General features: G+C 42.5%; 3 protein-coding genes across 3 annotated transcripts in view; 2 read left to right on the forward strand and 1 right to left on the reverse strand.

The window, feature by feature from the left end:
* Positions 1–17,537, reverse strand: part of MAX (MYC associated factor X) — a 703,696-nt gene that overhangs the window by 665,466 nt on the left and 20,693 nt on the right. The gene's annotated exons all lie outside the window — the stretch shown is intronic.
* On the forward strand, positions 4,161–8,006 carry LOC310679266 (olfactory receptor 4S2-like; the record flags this gene model as incomplete). Its single annotated transcript, XM_083444216.1, has 2 exons — positions 4,161–4,209; positions 7,033–8,006. Exon 2 carries the CDS (start codon positions 7,077–7,079, stop codon positions 8,004–8,006), a length of 930 nt encoding a protein of 309 aa, XP_083300342.1. The 5' UTR covers positions 4,161–4,209; positions 7,033–7,076.
* LOC310683866 (olfactory receptor 4S2-like) lies at positions 15,980–16,918 on the forward strand (the record flags this gene model as incomplete). Its single annotated transcript, XM_083454310.1, has 1 exon — positions 15,980–16,918. The coding sequence occupies one exon, from the start codon at positions 15,980–15,982 to the stop codon at positions 16,916–16,918; it is 939 nt and encodes a 312-aa protein (XP_083310436.1).

A 17,537-nucleotide genomic window follows, 5' to 3' on the forward strand; every position in this document is an offset into this window, starting at 1 on the left:
CTAAACATGCCAGCTCCCTTAGCCGTTCCTCATAAGGCATCGTTTCCAGGCCTTTGACCATTTTGGTTGCCCTCCTCTGGACACGTTCCAGTTTGTCAGTGTCTTTCTTGAACTTTGGTGCCCAGAACTGGACACAGTACTCCAGGTGAGGTCTGACCAGAGCAGAATACAGTGGCACTATAACTTCCCTTGATCTAGATGCTATACTCCTATTGATGCAGCCCAGAATTGCATTGGCTTTTTTAGCTGCCGCGTCACACTGTTGGCTCATGTCAAGTTTGTGGTCAACCAAGACTCCTAGATCCTTTTCACATGTACTGCTCTCAAGCCAGGTGTCACCCATCTTGTATTTGTGCCTCTCATTTTTTTTGCCCAAGTGCAATACTTTACATTTCTCCCTGTTAAAATTCATCTTGTTTGTTTTGGCCCAGTTCTCTAATCTGTCAAGGTCGTTTTGAAGTGTGATCCTGTCCTCTGGGGTGTTAGCCACCCCTCCCAGTTTGGTGTCATCTGCAAATTTGATCAGGATGCCCTTGAGTCCATCATCCAAGTCGTTGATAAAGATGTTGAATAAGACCGGGCCCAAGACAGAACCCTGTGGCACCCCACTAGTCACTCTTCTCCAGGATGAAGAGGAACCATTGATGAGCACCCTTTGGGGCCAGTCAGTCAGCCAGTTACAAATCCACTGAGTGGTAGCATAGTCAAGACCGCATTTTACCAGCTTCTTTACAAGAATATCATGGGGCACCTTGTCAAATGCCTTGCTGAAATCAAGGTAGACTACATCCACTGCGTTCCCTTCATCTACCAGGCTTGTAATTCTGTCAAAAAATGAGATCAGGTTTGTCTGACATGACTTATTTTTCAGAAATCCATGCTGACTATTGGTGATCACAGCATTCCTTTCTAGGTGCTCACAGATTGTTTGCTTGATGATCTGCTCCAGAATCTTCCCTGGTATTGATGTCAGACTGACTGGGCGGTAATTATTTGGGTCCTCTCTTTTCCCCTTTTTGAAAATAGGGACAACATTTGCCCTCCTCCAGTCTGCTGGGACTTCGCCTGTTCTCCAGGAATTCTCAAAGATGATTGCCAGTGGTTCTGAGATCACATCTGCCAGTTCTTTTAATACTCTTGGATGCAGTTCATCTGGCCCTGGAGACTTGAATACATCTAAACTAGCCAAGTATTCTTGTACTATCTCCTTAGTTATTCTGGGCTGTGTTTTCTCTACTGAATCATTTGCTCCAAATTCTTCAGGTCGGGCATTGTTTTCTTTATCGGAGAAGACTGAGGCAAAGAAGGCATTGAGGAGTTCAGCCCTTTCTGTGTCCCCTGTTTGCATTTCACCATCTTCTCCTCTGAGTGACCCCACTGTTTCTTTGTTCTTCCTTTTGCTACGAACATACCCATAAAAGCCTTTTTTGTTGCTTTTAACCTCTCTAGCAAGCCTGAGTTCATTCTGTGCTTTAGCTTTTCTGACTTTGTGTCTACACGTGCTGGCTATTTGTTTGAATTCCTCTTTGGTGGTTTCCCCCCTTTTCCATTTTTTGTACACATCCTTTTTTAATCTTAACTCAGTTAAAAGTTCTTTAGATAGCCACCCTGGCTTCTTTAGGCACCTTCCATGTTTCCGTCTCATTGGTATTGCCTGAAGTTGTGCTTTTACTATCTCCCTCTTAACAAACTCCCAGCCATCATGAACTCCCTTTCCTTTTAGTATTACTGTCCATGGGATCTCACCCAGCACTTCCCTAAGTTTTATGAAGTCGGCTTTCTTAAAGTCAAGAAATTGAGTCCTAGTATGCTTGGCTGCTCCTTTCCGTTGTATAGTAAACTTCAGAAGAGCATGATCACTTGCGCCTAATGATCCTTCCACTTCTACCCCATTAACCAGGTCATCGACATTGGTTAGGACCAGATCTAAAATGGCTGTTCCTCTTGTTCCTGTATTGCTGTGGGTTCTATAAGCCCAAATAGGTAGTCACATTGGTCAAGCAGATGCATATAGGAAGCCGGCAAACAGGGCACAAATGCAACAGAACTGTGCTTAATAATAATAATAATAATAATAATTTTATTATTTATACCCCACCCATCTGGCTGGATTTCCCCAGCCACTCTGGGTGGCTTACAGTACATATAAAAACATAGTAAAACCAAGTTATGGGTATTCAAAGGCATACTGCCTCTGACAGTGAAGCGGGAACATAGCCATCATGGCTTGTAGCCATTGGTAGTCATGTCCTCCATAAATTTACCTAATCCTCTTTTGAAGCTATTCAGGTTGATGGCCATCACTGCATCCTGTGGGCTCCTGTCTAAACAGGCACTTTCTCCTATCTGTGCTGAATCTTCCAACATTCAGCTTCATTGGTTGTGCATGAGTTCTAGTGTTAGAAGAGAGGGAGAAAAAGCTTTGCGTGGACAGGCGGAGTCCCCAGATCCCGAGCATTCCCCCCCGTCATGTGGAATAACGACTCAAGACAACATGCTATGGGATTAAATTGGCCACAACTTTATTAAATTTCAAATGTGGGTAGATGTTGGCTCAGGCATTGGGCATTCTCCCTTCCCAGTCCCCAGCCGGGGACCTAGGGAGCATCAAGGTTATCCAGCGTGTGTGTGTGTGGGGGGGATGGGCCGGCTCTGGAGAACATATGTTCAAGCAGAGATAGCCGCCCCCATTACGCCGCCGCCGCAGGGGAGAGCAATGACGACCTTTCGGCGTACGGTCAAAGCCTCCCTTCAGAAACCCCTTTAATGGGGAACCCTGGTATTGCCGCCGCAAAGAGGAAGATGGACTAAAGGATTCCGCCCAAGGCCTGATACCGCCAAAGTTGTGACGTTTTGCTATGGGAAAGGCTAAACCTGCCAATGCAGGGAAATTCCTTTCCGGCCCTTTAACAGCGACCTTAACGTAGCAGTGCCCGCATACCTGTGAAGAAATGTTAACCTGCAAAACCTGTGAAGAAAAGTTAACCTGCAAAATAAGACATTAACTGAGGGTGGGTAGGGTGGGAGAAGCTCTGGAGCCAAGTGAGGATTCCCAGGTAAGATCCTCCCTCTATTGTGTGGGCAGGTAATCCCTCCCCTACCTGGCCTGGTCTCCTTGGCAACGCTTCCCCCAGGTGGGATTGGACAACTGACTGAGGTAGGTGGAGAGCTCCAGGTATCCCACCTGAGGGAAGGCAAAGCCAAGCCTATGCTGATGGAGCCGCTCCAGATCTAGGGGCTGCGCGCGTCCACGCAAAGGGCGCCCCCCGTTTTAAGCGGGGAGCGGTCATTCTCCACCCACTTTCTCCATGCCATGCATCATTTTATAAACGTCCATCATGTCACAACTCGCCTTGATTTTAAACATCAGAGCCGTACCAGAGAATGAACCAAACTCTGGAGTTTCTATTCTAACTTCTAAAAATGAAAAAGGGATAATGATAGAAAAAACAAAACCTTGATTGATATTTCTGTCCTGTGTCTTTAAAAAAAGTTTTGCATTGCTTCCTCATGAACGTTTTTCTATTGGGAAGCATCTATATTCTTTTGAGAGCTTATTAACTAAATTGATGACGATGATGTGCTCTTGCAGAGCATTATCACGTGCAAATATTTCAGTTCAGAAAAAGGAGAGGAGTGACAACCTTCCCAAAGATTTTGTAGAAGCAGCAGTGATTTGAGATAAATATATCGAGTCAATAGCTTCAGCCGGTCTTTTGCTCTCAAGAGGGGGATTTGGCCTGCGTCACCAGCACTGGGACAGATGTCAGTTGGAGGAATTGCAGAGCAGTTCAGTGAAGCAAAGAACAGATAAACTTGGTAGAGAGATGCAGCAACTTTGGTCACAGAAGGTATAAAGGAAACTTTGTCAGTGCTGGCAGATCGTGAAATAGGATCTCTTCCAGAGGACCAGTTTATTTTTTGCACAAATTTTTCAGGGAAGTTACACAACATCTGCCTTCTATGGAACGGTCATGCTGATTTCTTTGTGAGGTGCTTATATAACATTGCATCAGGCAAATGTTATCACATACTTTCTAGCACATTTTATCACAGAAGTCTGCATTTGTGGGGTGGGGGTTGGGTTTGTTGTGTACGAACTTTAATTGCACAACCTGAATTTGCTGGTATGTGGTTGAATCCCACCTGAAGATAAGCGACAGCCCAGCAGCGCCCTTTAAAGGACACTCCTCAATCAAGACTACCCAGGTAAGAACGGTGAGATACAGTAATGAAGCGTACAGATCACTGATTATTATTGCACTAAAGAAAATGTTGATTGGGATTTCCAAATGGTTCATTTCTTTCTTTCTTTAATGCTGCATCGAGGTACATACAACACTTCCTTATTTATTCTTAAAACACTCCTCAAAGTGCCATTTTAAAAATTCCATTTTATTTTGATGTGACATTACACCCCCCCTCTCTGGCAAAGTCACAATGGGTTCAGAACATGTGGGAAGGGGTAAAAGTTCTTTTCCTTTATCCTGAGGCAACTGGAATAATCACATGGTTAACATTTTGTAAGATTCCAGGTCTCTTATTTCAGGCATGAGTGTTCAGTGGCAAACTAAATGCAAATTGTGAGGGCAACAAGGGTAAGTTAAAAAAAGAAGAAGAGAGGTTAGAGGTTCAAATCGTGATCAATAAGAGGCAACTAAGGTGCAAGAAAAGAGATATTTTGAGTCTCTCTGCCCATATTGGCAATGTCACTGATTGACAGATAATAACTTCACACAGTTATCTAATGTTTCTGCTCCTGCAGGTTCTTGATATGTGCCCCAAAGAGGATAATAAAAACCACATTTAAAAATGTGTCCTTTCCTTTCTGACCATGGTGAGAAGGTTGTACAAAAATGTTGAATGGCTTGCTTTCGTCAAGGACGGGGAAACTGTGGCTCTCCAGATGTTGTTGGACTACAACTCCCATCACTCCTAACCATTGTCCATGGTGGCTGTGGGTGATGGGAGTTGGAGTCCAACAATATCTGGAGAGCTACAGGTTCCTCATCCATGGTTGAGGTGGTCATGATACTGGGCTTGGTTGCTTCCGGTTGTCCAGCCCAATCCAATGCTTATTCAGAATTAAGTTCTGCTGGGTCAATAATGGGCCTTATTCCCAATTCATTGTGCATTGGACTGGAACTCTTTGGCCCCGATGCAAAGAACAATGACTTAAACAAGAGACTGTGGGACAATAGCTGTCCATACAGAGCCCCATTTGCTGCCTAACAGCTGATCCAGTATTTCAGACTTGACATTGATGATCCCCTCTAAAAGGCAACAGGGCATATGGACATGGTAAGGAACATAGCTCCATGGTTGAGCATCTATTTTGAAGGTCCCAGGTTCAATCCTTGGCATCTACAGGTAGGGCTGGGAGAGACCCCTGTATGAAACCTTGGAGAGCCATCATCTGCCACTGTAGAGCAGGGGTCAGCAACCTTTTTCAACTGTGGGCCAGTCCACCGTACCTCAGATCATGTGGTGGGCTGGACTATATTTTGAAGAAAAAAAATGAATTCCTATACCCCACAAATAACCCAGAGATGAATTCCTATACCCCACAAATAACCCAGAGATGCATTTTAAATAAAAGCACTCATACTACTCATATAAAAAACACCAGGCAGGCCCCACAAATAATCCAGAGATGCATTTTAAATAAAAGGACACATTCTACTCATGTAAAAACACGCTTATTCCCGTACTGTCTGTGGGCCGGATTGAGAAGGCTATTGGGCCACATCTGGCCCCCGGGCCTTAGGTTACCTACTCCTGCTGTAGAGCTATATGGATCAGTGATCTGACTCAGTCTAAGGCAGCTTCCTATGTTACACAGCCCAACACTAAGCCCCTCGTCTCATGTGATCATTGCTGTTAGTGTGGAAAGCATTGATCATTTGTTCTTTTATTGATCTAACCGGATCACAAAAATGTTGGGAAAAGTATTTGGGTTATGATATTGACATCATCAAATAGGAAATGATAAGGAGCAAGGTATCTGTGAAATCAATCACAGTAAAGATTCAAGACTCTACTCAATATATTCTTTAGGTGGAACTATACACTGGTAATATTTTCATACATTAATCCCAGTCTGTCTCCAAAATGCAAAAATGTAAAAATGTCTCCAAAATGTAAAAAACCCAAAGACACGTATTTCCGCTTTTTGGGAGATGGTGTTCGTAGGAATTAATTTAATAACTCTGGGTGGCTTCCAACAAAATATTAAAATACAACAATTAACCAATATTAAAAGCTTCCCTAAACAACCCCCCATCACCAGTAACGATAATTATTTTCCAGGGAATGTGAATAAAATGACCCAAAATTGTACTTTGTCTGCATGTCTATGTTTGATTCTAGTTTTCATTCTGCTCTGTTGCTTTTCTTTGCTGATTTCTTCTTTGTATGCTGTTGAAGTGTATGCTTTTGTTTGAATAAATAACTTTTTAAAAATAGATAACCATCATCACTGTAGGGGCTATCCTTAGTATACCACTGGCAATAGTTGCATTAAGGGAGGTGACACAGCAACAAGGAAACATCAGTGGCACCTGAAAATACATTCATTACTAGGTTGTTTATGGCAGTCTCCGTGGCTGATTTGAGAGCGACAGTATTCTATGGCGATGTTAACAGGGCTGTTTGGAATAAGGAAAGCAAGTGAATGAATAAAGGATCAGATTTCTGTACAGATGTTGAAAACAAATGTATTTTATAGCTGACTGTAAAACTTTATTAAATCTAGAAATGTGAATAGCATGCTTGCATCCCAAGTTATGGAAAATTCCCCCAATGAACCATTCTGCAGCTGACTTACCACACCTCCTAGATTTCCTTTCTTGAATTGCTGGATACCAATTGATTAACTGCAGAGTTAAAGATCTTATTTTATATTTTTAGAATGTGAATCCTCAGGAAACTTCAGATGTTAACATCTAGTTTGTGGATGTGTTGTTTTTTCATTGCTGTATTCGAAAATAACCCTCATTGTTGACACCGTTCCTTATTTTTGTACAATGGCAGGTTGTTCTAATTCTGCGTTGTAATTGACCGTCTCCTCTGACTGCATGGCGAACAGGAACAATGTGTCTGAATTCATCTTCTTGGGACTCACCGCAGATCAGGACTTACAAAAAGCCTGTTTTGCGCTCTTTCTGGTCCTCTACGCAGCAATATTAACAGGGAATGTACTTATCATTGCCACCGTCAAGAGCAGCTCCCGTCTGAACTCTCCCATGTATTTCTTCCTGAGTTACCTCTCCTTTGTAGATATTGGCTACTCATCTGCTACTGCCCCCAAACTGATTGCAGACTTCCTTGTTGAGAAGAAAATCATCTCCTTTGCTGGCTGCATGACACAGCTCTTTGTGTTCCACTTCTTTGGTGTCACTGAAATCTTCCTCCTTACAGTGATGGCGTATGACCGGTACATAGCTATCTGCAAGCCCCTCCATTACACAACTATTATGAGCAAAAGTGTATGCAATTGGACGATGAGGGCATTATGGCTGGGAGCATTTGCACATTCGATAGTACAGACTCTCCTCACCTTACATCTCCCCTTCTGTGGGCCCAATGAAATTGACCATTATTTTTGTGATGTCCACCCTCTATTGAAATTGGCCTGTACTGATACTCATATTGTTGCGTATGTTGTCATTGTCAATAGTGGCATGGTTTCTCTAGTCAGTTTTGTTCTCCTGACAATTTCATATATCATTATCCTAGTCACTCTGAGAACTCGTTCTTCTGAAGGGCGCCTCAAAGCCCTCTCCACCTGTGGCTCTCACATCACGGTAGTGATTTTATTTTTTGTGCCTTGCATCTTCATCTACCTGAGGCCTTCCACCACGTTCTCAGAGGACAAGGGCGTGGCCGTGTTCTACACCATTATCACCCCTATGCTCAACCCTTTGATTTACACCTTGAGAAATGAAGAGGTGAAAAATGCAATGAGAAAATTATGGAGCAAGAAAAAAGTACTTTGGGGTGGTTAATTAAAAAGCGTGAAATAAGATTATGACTTTTACAGGGCTCAGCCATTAGATCTGAATCTGGAGAGGAATGGTTCCCTCCTGATATGGTTTCATTTTTTATATTTTAGTAAAGGAAGGACTCACATATTTGTGTTCTTGCTTAGTGTTCTTTTCTATGCAAATAAATATGATTATACTCAGAGCAGGCCACCAGGATAAAGTATATTATGAACCGCTTTGAGTTTTTTTAAACAATCAGTCAGTATATGATTTTTATGGAATAAAATAAACAAATAAATATTATATTCTTTAGTACCTAAAAATAGGGTTGGCATATTTCAAAAAGTAAAAACCAGAAAGTTGTTCAGTTTTTTTTAATGAAAGGAAACCACCAAAATTGTTGAGCTTTATAAAGGAAAACCTGAAAACTGTTGAACTTTTTTTTTTTTTTTAAAAGGAAAACACCAAGAAAACTGAAGATCCAGGACAAACCACTGCCTTCTGGGAATTCCCCCTAGACATCACTTCTGCCTTTGAAATCCCAGTAATGTCCGGGACATATGGCAGCCCAACCTAAATGCTTTCATGGAAAGAGGTGTGGCGTTGAAATGACAAGAGGCTTTATTGCCTCATCTGCAGAGGGAAAGTGACTTTTATGTTAGGACACTACAGTCTTTTGCAGAGAGTTAATTTTTTTAAATTAAAAAAACCCTAAAAACTAAAAGGAACTTTTCTTGAAAATGCTTGCTCAGGAGCTGCTTGGGTTGGTGGTGGGGAGGGGAAGGTGGAAAGGAGGGCAGGGCACTGCAATAAGGGCACTGTTTTGTTTTAAATTGCCCTTTTCTCCAGGCACCAGGGAAGATTATGAAGGGTGAACTTTGGGATGTCAACTAGGAACAAAACAACGTAAGAAGAAGTCTGCTGAAGAGGCCCATCTAGTCTGGCCTTCTGGTCTCTCAGTGGCCATCCAGATGCCAGTACTCTCTCTGGTATTTAGAGGCATTCTACCTCCAACAGAGGAGCTAGAACATAACCACCATGGCTACTAGCCATCAATAGCCTTATGACCCATGAATCTGTCTTCTCCTCTTTTAATGACATCCAAGTTGGTGACCACCATTACTTCTTGTCTTTGTCCATGGAGTTTTCTTGGCAGGGATACTGGAGTGGCTTGCCGGTTCCTGCTCCAGGTGGACCACGTTTGGTCAAAACTCTCCACTATGACCTGTCCATCTTGGGTGCCCTGCTTGGCGTATCTCATAGCTTCTCTGAGTTATTCAAGCCCCTTCGCCATGGCAAGGCAGTGATCCATGAAGGGGTTCCACTGCGAGATTCCACTGTGGGAGGCAGTGGAAGACAGGAGTGCCTGGTGTGCTCTGTTCCATGGGGTCATGAAGAGTCGGACACGACTAAACAGCAACAATTACTTCTTGTGAGAGATTTCCAGAATTTAACTATGAGTCGTATGAAGAAGTAGTTCCTTTTTTCTGTCCTGAATCTTCCAACATCCAGCTTCAATGGATCTCCCCCGCTTTCTAGTATTATGAGAGGAGAAATTCTCCCTTAACAACCTTCTCCACACCATGAATATGGTTATACACTTCTGCTATATCCCCCATTACTCACCATTCCTGTAGATTACTATAAAAAGGCATGACCCAAGGAGGGTGCCTTCTCAAAGCCTGGTAAGCACTTGCCTGGCTTCAGGAAGGAAGTAGGAGGGCTCCTCCTTCTCAAAACTCGGCTTCAGCCTGTGTCATGTGGGTGCAAATGGCCTTGCACATGACAGCATACCACGAAGGTCTGCCCCTGCCCTGGAGAGCAGCTGCAAGTCAGAGTATGTGATATTTATTCCTTATTAATTTTATGAGATGCTTAACCTGTCCTTTAACACAAGGTCCCAGGGCAGCTTGCAATAATAGAATATGCAATTATAAAATAAATAAAATAGCTGCAACCATAAAAAGAAGAGTGTAGAAAACGGAACTAGATGAAACAATGGTCAGATTCGGTAAAAGGCAGGTTCCTATGTTCCTATGTTCCTATGTTGCTTGACTGGGCTTGCATGAGGAGACAGGGGCATCTGAGGAAAAAGCTAGCCTGATCCAGTTTAGCCCAGCAGAAGATCAGGATGTTGAGGGTGGAAATTGATACCTATGCAACCCATACTCCCTCTAGTTCAGCTAGGGGCCACATGCAAGGAGAAGAAGATGCCCCTATGTGTAGCTGAACGAGGAAACACATTTGCTAACAGATGCTGTGAATGCAGACTGATCCACTGCTGGGGCTGTGCACTCTTCAAAGAGTGACAATTGGGCCAATCAAATGTTTAAGAAGTGGGCTGGTGGGCTAAAACATTTCCCACTCTTCCTTTCTCTCTGAACAGATGTTTGGCAGAATCACTGCCTTTTGCAGAAGGCCCCATATAGATGCAGCCCTGGCTGCTGTGTCACTACAGAATAGGAGTGGGGCCATTGTTCTGTACCTCTTGATTTTATGAAACCACAGACAATTGAGGAATAGTAGAATGCAGTTGAGGATCCTGGAACAATTCAGGAAAAGTTGTGGATGCATCCCCCTTGGGCATAATTAAAAGCTGCAGTTAAGGAGTAGCTAAACTGTGATGTGACATCAGATTTGGCAAAAGTTCCACAAAGCAAATAGTTATATATCCTTTGGAGGAACTAACTTTGCCTCCCAGGAAGAGACTGGAAGAGCTTAATTGTTGATGAAAGGAGTAGTTGTGTTTGGAACCCTTATGTATACTTGACCTTAAATATTTCAATCACAGTTTAGTGCAAGAAGATTCATAGAAGAGAACACTGGCAGATGCAATAAGATGATTTCTTCTTACATCATTCTGTTGAGTACAAGAAGAAGCTGAAGATAATATGTGGTCAGGTGGCACAGCTTTTCATTCTTGGGTTGAAAGCATCAGTGTTTTTTAGACTTTAAAGCATCCTGTGATAATGAAGCTCTAATGTTGCAGGTGGTTTAAATGCCATGAACTCCAGAGTTGCTCAGCCAGCAACAATAAAATGAACTAGGCTTCAAAGCAATAAGATAAGCATAATTAATTGCTTCCTCCTGCAAAATATTGACAATTGTCATAGATTTCATGAAGGACATGGGGCCTACTCTTCAGTAAGCACTTCAGCTTGCTGGGCAAAGCAGTTGGTTGGAGTGCTACTTCATTTCTAGATCTACTTGCAGGGAAAGTTTCTCAGCTTAGTCATGGAAAAGCTCTGTTTAGAAGCAGAAGCAGATGTAGGGCAGCATGGCTGGTTCTCACACTGGGTGCCAAGCTTAAGGGGCACTGCAGGGCATTGCAGCTATGATGCAGTGAATTGAACAGAATGGAAAATGAGAGGTTGTAGTGTTGCAGGAGAGTGGGAAAAATGCATAAATACTATGTTCACTGTAGTGGATATCAGCCTCCACAGTATGTTCTGGATCTCAACTACTCAATAACAGTAGAATAGCAAATTTATTTATTCTCATTGCAGGTGATCTAGTCACAGATGAGGAGTTCAGGTGATGCAGAACATAAACAATGTGACAGAGTTCATCTTCTTTGGCCTCACCCAAAATGAAGACCTGGAGAAAGTATGTTTTGTGCTCTTCCTCTTCCTCTATTTAGTCATCATGCTGGGAAACCTCCTCATAGTTGTCACTATCATCTTCATCTCCTGCCTGAATTCTCCCATGTATTATTTCCTAGGCGTCATAATTACCAAAGTCATAAACAATAAATAAACCATATCAAAAAAAGACACAACCAAAAAGAAATCAATTTCCACATAAATCAAAATCTAAAACTAAGAATACAGCACTAATATCACAGTTTAAAATGACATAGGTAAAAAATAACAGCAATTTTAAAAAACACTGGAGTCCTCTTTGCCCAGCAGCAGCAGTCCTTTATGGAGCCCGTCAAGCCCCACCCTAGACCAAGTGGTGAGTGGCAGGACTGGAGCCCTCAGGCACTTAGCAGGGGAATCCTCCTGGGCAGCAGCAGCAGCAGCCAATCAAGTTAACTGAGTGGCTGTTCCTGTACTGCCCACTTTCAGGTTGGTTGTGGAGGTGCCTTGGCCATTAGGTGGTGACTAAGTAAATGGGGATTGGAGAGGAGGTTTGGATAGGGAGTTTGCATGCTAGCCAGAAGCAGTTGACAGGTCCAGTTATGGTTAGTGATGCAGCAATAAAACTGCTAGCACAATTGCAAAGCCAAACAGGGTCAGGTCTGGTTTCAACTTCGTTGGGGGACCATGTGTTGAGATTCCTGCATCGCAGAGGGTTGGACTTAAGTGACCCTTGTGTGCCTTCCAACTCTACTAATATGTGCTTCTAAGTTGGATGTGGGAGTGTGTTTGGGTGGTTCTTGCTAATGAGCACATATACAGTAATAGCAGCCTAAACTTGTGTTTAGTAAAGTGATTCCAGTTTACCCCAGCAGAAGATCAGGAAGTTGAGGGAGGCATTATATAAATATGCAGTCCATGGTCACTCCAATCCAGCCAGGGACCAAATGCAAAGAGAAGCAGATGCCCCGTATGTACCCAAAGCAGAATGAGGAAATGCATTTTTTCAGCGTCCCCCCCCCCCCCCGGAAGTGCTGTGCATGTAGATGCTGGATTAGGCCAATCATATGTTTAGAAAGTCATCTGGTGGGTTAAACTATTCCCCACTCTTCTGTCCTCTCTGAACAGATGTTTGGCAGACTCATTGCTTTTTGAAGAAGGCTCTGAATAGATGCAGCCCTGGCCACTATGTGGCTCCAAAGTTGGAGTGGGGCCAGCCATTGTTCTTAACCTCATTTATGAATCACAGACAATCCTGGAACAATTCAGAAAAAGTTGTGGATGCATCCCCCTTGGGCCTAATTAAAAGCTGCAGATAAAGTAGTAGTTACATTGTGATATGACATCAACTTTGGCAAGAAGTCCACAAAGCTAATAGTTATGTATCCTTTGGAGGAAATAATTTGGCCTCCCAGGACAAGACTGCTGGTGGAGTTTAATTGTTGCTGAAAGGAGTGGTTGGTCTCCAGGTGTTTGGAACCAAGTATGTATGCTTGAGATGATTGTAAGATGCAGTAATATACATGTAATTCCTTCTTACAGCTTCCTGTTTGGTGCAAGAAGAAGTTGAGTTTCATACATGGTCAGGTGGCACAGCTTTTCTTCTTTGGGTTGAAAACACAAATGTTTAAACTCAAGAATCCTGTGGTACTGAAGGTTGGTAAAGAAGCTCTAACCTTGTAGATGATGTAAATGTCATGAACTTCACCATTGCTGTAGTGCAGGCTTGCGGCAATAAAATGAATTCCTCTTGAAATCAACAGGGTAAGCGTACTTAATTGCTTCTCACCTCTGATTTCCAAGTTGTGCACTCATTACAGTACAAATGAAAATAAAGGCTGTTTCTGCAGCCTTGACTCAAAACAGAACATATTTGTTTGGTTGCTTATCAATCTGAGAACTAATGAGTACTGTTGTGCTGAATTTGCACATCTTTGCCTTTAAATTTTTCAGGGAGGTAAATATTGGGGAGAGTTTCTGGTTAGGAAGCCACTTCTGGGTTTGAATACAGGAAAATGGGGAAGTCTGTAAGGTTTCACATGTCTTAGGGTACCTCCATATGACCGGTTTATGATGCATACTAGGGTTGCCATGTGTCCTCTTTTCCCAGGACACGTCCTCTTTTTCAGGAGTAAAATTTCTGTCCAGGTGGATTTTTTTTAAAAAAATTGCCAAAATGTCTCTGGCTATACTTTCTGGATGAGACATAGACATAACTGGTGGCTGAAGACTTGCTTTCCTCTTCTCTTCTGCCCCCCTCAGCAATATATTATAGCTTCTATAGCCTACATATAGTAGTGTTATTAAAAATGAGAGTTGTCACAGTGACCTCTTTTTTGCTCCTCAGAATATGGCAACCCTAAATATGCTGATTTATTTATAGGGAGCATTCATCCTGATCTGCTTTTGGAGTGCTTATATGCCTTTCCATTAATTCATTCATTCTACACCCTTCATGCATATCTCCATCAGCTTGCAGGAAGCATCCCACAACAAAACAGGAAATTTAGGTTTGTGCAATTAAAGTGAATTAAACATTCTGTTGCCCTAGTGCAATGAACCTGCTTTTAAAAAAGCAACAGACTTTCTGTGGTATAGAAAGTGATGGGTAAATCCATTGAAAAGTGTGGAATGAACAAATGACTAAAGAAGAAGAGAAGAAGAGTTTGGATTTGATATCCCGCTTTATCACTACCCTAAGGAGTCTCAAAGCGGCTAACATTCACCTTTCCCTTCCTCCCCCACAACAAACACTCTGTGAGGTGAGTGGGGCTGAGAGACTTCAAAGAAGTGTGACTGGCCCAAGGTCACCCAGCAGCTGCATGTGGAGGAGCGGGGAATCGAACCCCGTTCACCAGATTACGAGTCCACTGCTCTTAACCACTACACTACACTGGCTCTCAGGAATGATGAAAGGGATGATGTGTTGAAACAAATCATGATGGATGCACAGTAAAGCCCTGCCATAATCTAAGGGCTTGCCCATGCCTAGAAAGCAAGGGACTGAGTGGTTTTCTGCTTGTCCCATGCTTTCCAGTTACAGGACCGAGTGCTTTTGCCTTTGCCTTGTCACTTTCCTCTGGAAAAATCACTCTTTAGCAGTAAATCAGAGCAAATGTCAATCTGGAGAAAACACGACTTACGTTTTCTCTGATTCGGCAGTAAACAGCAGGTTTTTTTTGGGGGGAAACAGCAGAGCAATCAGTAGTGTGGATGAGCCCTAACTTCTGTGTCAGTTTTGTACAAGCAAATCAGGATGAGTGCTCAAAAATCTATATCTATGTTTAGATTGGATTTGTTGCACTATGGTGACAGAGCACTTTAATCCACTTTAATTGTGGAAACCTGAATTTCTGGGTATGCACTTGAATCCTTCCTGTAAAATACTGACATTCTGGAGGCACCCTTAAGAGAGTTCATGAAAGCCGTGGAACTTACTCTTGAGTAAGCGCTCCGGCTTGCTGGGTGGGGTGCTTACTCCCTTGCAGATCAACTTGCAGGAAAGGTTTCTTAGCTTATTCATAGAAAAGCTTTGTTAGAAGGCACTCCATTAAGCAGAATTGTATATAAATTTGAGAGCTTTTTCAAGCATTTCTTCTACTCCAAGACAAAGAGAACCAGAATTTATAGAAGGCTTTGGCATGGAATTCTACTCAATATTGATCCAGAGTAGATTCCAATGTATAGGTAGCAGAGTAACAACTTAAACACGTTGCAGGATTCCCCAAAAATAGACCAGAGGCAATTGTATTTCATCTAGCAGAGCTTTACTGCTATTGAAGGCAAATGAGCATAATGGTCACAAATCCAATACATTCAGGATTGGCACCGTCCATAAGAATTCCAGTTGCAGCAGACTTAACTTAAACTTACAATAACTTATAATAAGTCTGAACCTTAACACTAAGCATACTATGTACAGAACACCACACCAGACGGAAAAGAGATAGAAGGAGAGAGTGAAACTCAGGCTCCTTCTGGCCTCTTATTATAGTCAGCACGACCCTGAAGAATAGATAACAGAACCAATTTAAGCCAGCTGTACTCAGCTTCTCTGAAGGAATGACCCAAACACCATGAACCTTCTGCTTGTTTCTTTCACACAGAGAAGCTTCCAGAACCCTCTTGAATTAATTAGAATAGGAAAGATCAATACTTTTTGCACTAAGAAATGCAAACTGACCGGCTTTTCTATAAATCACCTACAGAATGCCACTGATTATCTCAGCAGAAAAAATGGGTTAGTAATAGCTGTTTTGGGGATGAGTGGGGACACACACACACACACACACACACACACACACACACACACTATAGTTGATGTCAGGCTTGCCATGCAATATATTTCTGGATTTCAACTACTCATTAACACCAGGCGTTACAGAGCAAACTCATCTCTTCTCATTGCAGGTGATGCAGAACATAAACAACGTGACAGAGTTCATCTTCTTTGGCCTCACCCAAAATGAACAGATTGAGAAAATATGTTTTGTGCTCTTTCTCTTCTTATATTTGGTCATTGTGTTGGGAAATCTCCTCATCATTGTCACTATCTTCTTCAGCTCCCGCTTGAATTCTCCCATGTATTTTTTCCTCAGCTACTTATCTTTCGTAGACATATGTTACTCTTCCGTTACAGCCCCCAAAATGATTGCGGGCTTCCTTGTCAAAAAGAAAACCATTTCCTTCATTGGCTGCATGACACAGCTCTTTGGGGTCCATTTCTTTGGCTGCACTGAGAGCTTCATCCTCACAGTGATGGCGTACGACAGGTACATTGCAATCTGCAAACCTCTCCACTATACCACCATTATGACCAGGCGGGTTTGTGGGCAGCTCGTGGCAGCCTCATGGGTTGGAGGGCTCATGCACTCATTGCTGGAGACAATTGCCACCAACCAACTTCCGTTTTGTGGACCCAATGAGATTGATCATTATTTCTGTGATGTCCATCCTTTAGTAAGATTGGCTTGCACAGATACCTACATTATTGGTGTCATTGTGGTTTCTAATAGTGGAGTCATTGCTCTGAGCTCCTTTATCACCTTGGTTTCATCATACATTGCCATCTTGGTCTCCTTGAGGTCTCGCTCTTCTGAAGGGCGTCTCAAGGCTCTATCTACCTGTGCTTCCCACGTCACGGTAGTCATTTTATTTTTTGGCCCATGCACCTTTATGTACATACGTCCTTCCAGTAACTTCTCAGAAGACAAGACTGTGGCTGTGCTTTATACTGTGATCACACCAATGCTCAACCCATTGATCTACACACTACGAAATGAGGAGATGAAGAAGGCCATGAAAAAATTGTGGAGCCAAAAAGCGATTTCAAGACGGAGAAGAAGAATGTGACATTTATATATTTTTTCATTTAAGCCATGTGAGTTGCAATGATTAAAATAAGCAGTGGATATTGTGCTTTAGGGAAGGGCCGAGTAGAAGGTAGATTTGAATCTAGTCATAGTTTTGCAGTAGACCAGCAAGAATTTCTGATTCCCAAATTTGTAGTAATAGCAACAACAAAAATGCTCCCTCTTATTCCCAAATTATGATATTAAAGATGCTGATTGAAGTAACTCAGATGTCAATTTGTGCTTAGATATGCAGATCATCTCAATTAGTGCTGCCCGCTGAGCTGCTGCTTTGTATCTAGCAGCCATTTGCAGATATTGGGCTCCATTGTAGTGCAGTCGCTAGAGTGTTGGACTAGGATCTGGGAGACGTGGTCACTGTCTCCCAGCCTATCCTGGGTGGTTGTAAGAATAAAATCAGGAGGAGGGAAGAACCACACATAGCACTTTGAGTTCTTTGGAAAGGTGGGATAGAAATGTAATCAATTTTTAAAAAGTAAAAACAAAGTAAATCTCCCCAGCCTTAAGTCTGTCCACCCTTCTTTGTAGAATGACCTCTACAGCGTTGTATTGATCTGAATATGTTTTGATAGTTAAAATCTTTGCACTGCAGTTTATTG

The sequence above is a fragment of the Podarcis tiliguerta genome (assembly GCF_965153285.1).
Source record: "Podarcis tiliguerta genome assembly, chromosome: 1".
Taxonomy (NCBI): Eukaryota; Metazoa; Chordata; class Lepidosauria; order Squamata; family Lacertidae; genus Podarcis; species Podarcis tiliguerta.